Below are 5,323 nucleotides of genomic sequence, written 5' to 3'. Positions count from 1 at the left end.
CAAGGCGGCTCACAAATAAAATTCTAAAAACATATTACAATAAAACAGTTAAAATCTCATCTAAGAACAATATAGAATTACAAACATTAAAATCACACTAAAACCATGATATCACCCAATTAGTCAAGCCACCCCATGTTTATACATTAAAAGCCTGCTTGAATAAAGCCATTTTTGCTTGCCGACAAAAGGCAGGCAATGAGGGGATCAGCCTTGCTTCCCATGGAATGACATTTCAGAGGACAGGAACAGACACCGAGAAGGCTCTCTCTTGTGTCCTCAACAGGCGAGCCTGTGATGGTGACAGGACCAAGAGAAAGCCTTCTCCTGAAGATCTTAGGGCTTTAACTGGTTCATATGGGGAGATATGCGCACGTTACAAACCGCCATAAGGGACGTCCTCAGGACGTCCTAGGTTTAAAAAGGGGCGTTACTTCTTGACACCCCCAAGCCTAATACGTCCTGAGGACGTACAAGATGGTGGTGCCCCATCTACATGGGGGCCGCCATGATGGCATCACGAATGTGCCGCCCCCAAACGAGGTGGTGCGGATGTGGCGCCGTCGCGCCGCGCGAGGGCGCTTAGTGTGCCCTTTCATCGGAGCAGGAAGGAGCTCCAAAACAGAGCTCCTTCCTGGTCTTGCGTCGCTGGGCGCAGCCTTTAGATGGCTGCGCCCAGCGACGCAAGGGAGAAAGGGGCCAAGCGGCCCCTTTCTCCTCCCCAGCGCTGCGGGATGTCCTTGGGGCTTGAAGCCCCAAGGACACCCCTTTCCAGGCCTCAGGGAAGGGGCCTTTTGTCGCTTCCCCGCGGCCTGGAAAGCGGCGGATCGGGGCCTCAGCGGCTGCCGCTCTGGCTGCTGAGGCCCCGATCCGGCGGGGAAAAGGGCGGGTGCAGGCCACTGCTTTTCGACAGTCTGTAACGCGCCATGGTCTCTCAATTAATCTGGACCTAAGCCGTGTAGGGCTTTATAAGTCATAACCAGCACTTTGCATTGTGCTTGGAAACGAATTGGTAGGAATATGCAAAACAAAACAAATAAGTACTTTTGCCAATTATCTAATCCCATTGCATAGACCATACTTGTTTTACAGAACAAAAGAGGGGAGCTTATTGTTTTAAAAAGCAAATAAATGTAGGTCAAATCAGTTACAGCAGAGTAATAAAAAAATGCTTGGTTTGCTCTGCTCAGTCTTTCTCACAATACCTGGGAATATGCTGACTGTGATCATGTTTTAAGCCACTGGTGGGAGAGAGGATTCCTCAAACCCCAAGCCTTCTTGGGTGAAAAAAGGTGGGAAGGGAAGAGCAGTGTAAGCATGTTTACTTTACAGTCTCTCGGAAGTTGAAAATTGTCTCTGAGAGATGATGACTCACTTGGGTAGCTCTATAAAAATCAACTGTGTTACAGGCTAAACCATCAGACTTCAGAAAGTTTAGTATTCATCCAGCAGAATGCATCTAAGTGCTGCAGCTGCCTTTTCCCTGTTGCTGGGCATTTCATGGTGTTATAGACTACCGATATCGGACGAAGATGATAGCGATGAGTTCACAAAGCAAGATTTTGAGTTTGCAGAGGTATAGTACCGGTCTCCCTATACAAAAATTTTACTCTGTTACTTCAGTCTTCTCCATTTCTCTCTGTTGTCCTCTCTTGCAAGCTGCACAAAACAGAGACTTGTCTTTCTGCTTATGTCAACTTGTATAACAATGATGAAGCCCTTATTTTTCTCCTCCTCCTCTGTCATGAACTATGGTTTCTTAGCAAACTGAAAGTCTTAACTGTTGTTTTGTCTCTGTTCAGCGCTATCTAAAGACCCATTACAATCTCCCGTCCAATCCTGCTGGCCTGCTGCGAAAATCAGCTGGTACATTTGCTTCCAAACTTCGAGAAATGCAAGCATTTTTTGGACTGGATGTCACAGGCAAACTAGATGAAGACACATATGAGCTGATGCAACAGCCACGCTGTGGTGTTCCTGATGTGGGGGAATACAACTTTTTCCCTCGAAAGCTGAAATGGCCACAGAATAATTTAACATACAGGTAAGAAAACTGGCTCTAGGTTCTGACATCTCTTTTTGTGGTATCAGAACAAAACAATGCACTGTTAGTATATATTTTTAAAAGATAAAAGAAAATACCCTATGCTAAAACAGACAAATGTTGTCTAACGCAAATTCTCCAGAGTCTTAAGGTTTGCTATTTCTTGTTTCATTTAAAAACCCTTTTCAACCACTTCTTTTTCAGTGTGGTTGTATCTACCTTGTACTTTTGTATCATTGCACCAACATCATAAAGGCCTGTTACAGACTGCCAAAATAAAGCTGCTTCAGGTCTCTTTGGAGGTATGCTGTTTAAATATAGCATCCAAGATCCGAAGCTGCACAAGCTGCACTCCAGTGCTTAGGAATGGAGTGGTGGCTTTGGCGCACCGTCCGACGCTTAGGACCGCATGCATCATGTAAAAGCATACCTCCAAAGAGACCCAAAGGCTGTATGTGGCAGGTCTGTAACAGCCTGAGTTATTCTAGGGCTAACTCTTCATCCATATGAACTGCAAATGGAAGGGTTGTGCAACTTTTAGAAACATTTTTATATTTTCTTCCCCCTGGCCCTACAAAGGCCACATGTCTTTCACTGTATGTCACTATTCAGATTTATAGTAAATAGAGGGGAGGGCAAAATGAATTGCCTTCCTAAATAAATAAAAAATCTGCCCTCCCCATTAAATTCTCCTTATGCCCCAAATTTCTAGGAAATTTATGAAAAATTTCACATTTAGCACTCTTATATTTGTTGTGTTTGCATTCCTTTGATTATTTTTTCTGCCCCATTTCTACCGACATCTATAATATATTTTTAAATCATCATCTGAAATGTTAAATTGTTGCAATACTATAGATTTGGGGGTTGAAAGAAAATATCATTGTAAGGGCAGAAATAAGACAAGCAAACTTCAGAGCTGACCTAAGAAGGAATGAGCATCCTTTCATTGGGAGCGCAGACAGAATCCTTATTTGGGAGGGCAATGTACTCATTTTCTCCCATGCTACACCCCTGCTGGTCCTGTATGACATTGTTTCATGCGCCCATTTATAAATAGTAAGAGGTATCAAAGAATAAGTACACCTGGGTTTTCTGAGTGGGGAAAGCAGAAATGGAACCAACAATATCCTTTAGTGAAGTTGTATGCTCTTATTTTTGAGAAGCAGTATACATGGCTAACATAGTGTGTGTGATCATTGCATGCTTGGATACTAGAAAGCCGGTTCACCAAAAAAACAAGTTTAGGATTATGCCATTAGTTTAACTGAATCAAAAGAAGCAAGCCATCTTAATTGTGTGTGGAGTTTGTCCTTTACAGACACTTCCAAAAGGTAATTCTGATACATACATTTGTATGTTTATATTTGCTAAATAGGTAATGGGGGAAAGCAGATCACAGGAGCATTTTGCAACATTTCTGATCCAATTGTTTTTGTTTCACAGGATTGTAAATTACACCCCTGACCTGAAAAAGTCTGAAGTGGACAGAGCATTCAGGAAAGCTTTCAAGGTTTGGTCTGATGTGACACCGCTCAACTTTACAAGAATTCGCAGTGGTACTGCTGATATCATGATCTCCTTTGGAAGGAGAGGTAATAAGGGAGAAATGGCTTTGCATGTTAATAGTTGTTTTACTTCTTCATTTTATTATCAGTTAAGCGTGCTCATCATATTTATGGTTCTTTCAAATATTTGCAGAACATGGTGATTTCTATCCCTTTGATGGACCTTCTGGACTCTTGGCTCATGCTTTTCCTCCTGGACCAAATTCTGGAGGAGATGCCCATTTTGATGAAGATGAGCTGTGGTCAACTGATTCCAATGGTAACATGCACTCTAAAGTACATCTAGCACCTTGTGGGTTGTTGTTTTTAAATAATATTTGACCACAATGCTAGATAATGTTCAACTAGTGAATTACAGACAATAGCGTTTTCACTTTGCTCAGATATCTGTGATTCACAGTTGTTTATATTAATAAGTAACTGAACAGCAAACTAAACAGATCATTTTGATTATGGTTTACTTGCTATTCCTTCTTCCTGCAGCCTTGCATATCCTCTGAAGCATCCCTGATGGCATTCAATTTAACCTGGAAGTGTGTTCCAATTAATTGAGGATACTTTGATTTAGACTTCCTGCATGACAGGGGGGTTGGACTGGATGGCCCTTGCAGTCTCTTCCAACTCTATGATTCTATGAATTTACTAGCCTTAGTCCCATATAAATACATGTGGGATTGGAGCCTCAATTTGACTTCATTAGCACTAAGCATTAGCACTAGACTGCTATGTATGTGCTAGTTTACTGTTCAGTTTAGAACTTGGAAACATTACTTTTTGGACTACCAGTCCTAAAACTCCTAGCCAGTATCACCAGTGCCTATGCAGGCTGGAGGATTCTAGGAACTTTTCCCCCAAATCCTGTTCAGTTAATTCACTTCAGTGAGAGACACATTTCCACTGCCCTACTAAAAAAGAAAAAAGAAGAAGAAAATTAGTGAATAGTTCTATGAAGCATTAATATTTTCATCATCACTTTTTAATTATTATATTTATTTATATCCTGCTTTCCCCCCAAAACTGGGAAACATATGTTGCAAAAACTGTGTTAATTAACAGGATCAGGTTAGTGCTGTTGTGTGGTATAAACATTAATGTTTCCTTAATACATGGCATGTGTCTCCTAGGATATAACTTGTTTCTTGTGGCTGCCCATGAGTTTGGTCATTCTCTGGGACTTGAGCACTCCAGAGACCCTGGAGCATTGATGTATCCAGTTTACACATATACAGGAAACACTGGCTTCTTACTTCCAGATGATGATGTACAAGGAATCCAGGTTCTTTATGGTACGTCTGGCTTTTGTCTCAACTCTTTCTGCACACTTCTAATTCAGGAATGGAACTTATCAGCAAACAGTTTCCTCAGTGGAGCCTGTTTAACAGCCTGATATCCCATTGGATGACTTTGCATTGCTTGCACAGAATTACAGCTTCTTATGATCATTCCCTGTGTTAGATCCTACAAACCAGTTTATCCACTTCAAAGCTGTGCTGTCATCACCTAAAATATTAATATATAGGACAAAATCAAAACAAATTTAAAACATTCAAAGGCAAGCAATGTCTTTATTAGGACCAGTAATAATTCCACAGAGCCAGCATGGTTTAGTGATTTGAGCATTGACTATAGTTGCATCCACACTGTAGAAATAATCCAGATTGACATCACTTTAACTGCCATGGCTTGGTGCTATGGAATTCTGGGGATGGTA

The 5,323-nt window shown here is 41.5% G+C and overlaps 1 protein-coding gene across 1 annotated transcript; it reads left to right on the top strand.

Annotated features, from left to right (window-relative positions):
* Positions 1–1,440: 1,440 nt before the first annotated feature.
* LOC121925183 (collagenase 3-like) lies at positions 1,441–4,999 on the top strand. The gene is made up of 5 exons (XM_042457026.1): positions 1,441–1,576; positions 1,803–2,044; positions 3,491–3,639; positions 3,746–3,871; positions 4,737–4,999. Exons 1-5 carry the CDS (start codon positions 1,454–1,456, stop codon positions 4,997–4,999), a joined length of 903 nt encoding a protein of 300 aa, XP_042312960.1. The 5' UTR covers positions 1,441–1,453.
* The last annotated feature ends 324 nt before the right edge of the window (positions 5,000–5,323 follow it).

The sequence above is a fragment of the Sceloporus undulatus genome, chromosome 3, assembly GCF_019175285.1.
Source record: "Sceloporus undulatus isolate JIND9_A2432 ecotype Alabama chromosome 3, SceUnd_v1.1, whole genome shotgun sequence".
Taxonomy (NCBI): domain Eukaryota; kingdom Metazoa; phylum Chordata; class Lepidosauria; order Squamata; family Phrynosomatidae; genus Sceloporus; species Sceloporus undulatus.
The sequence above is the reverse complement of the archived record's forward strand: the minus strand, read 5'-3'. Positions and strand labels throughout refer to the sequence as shown.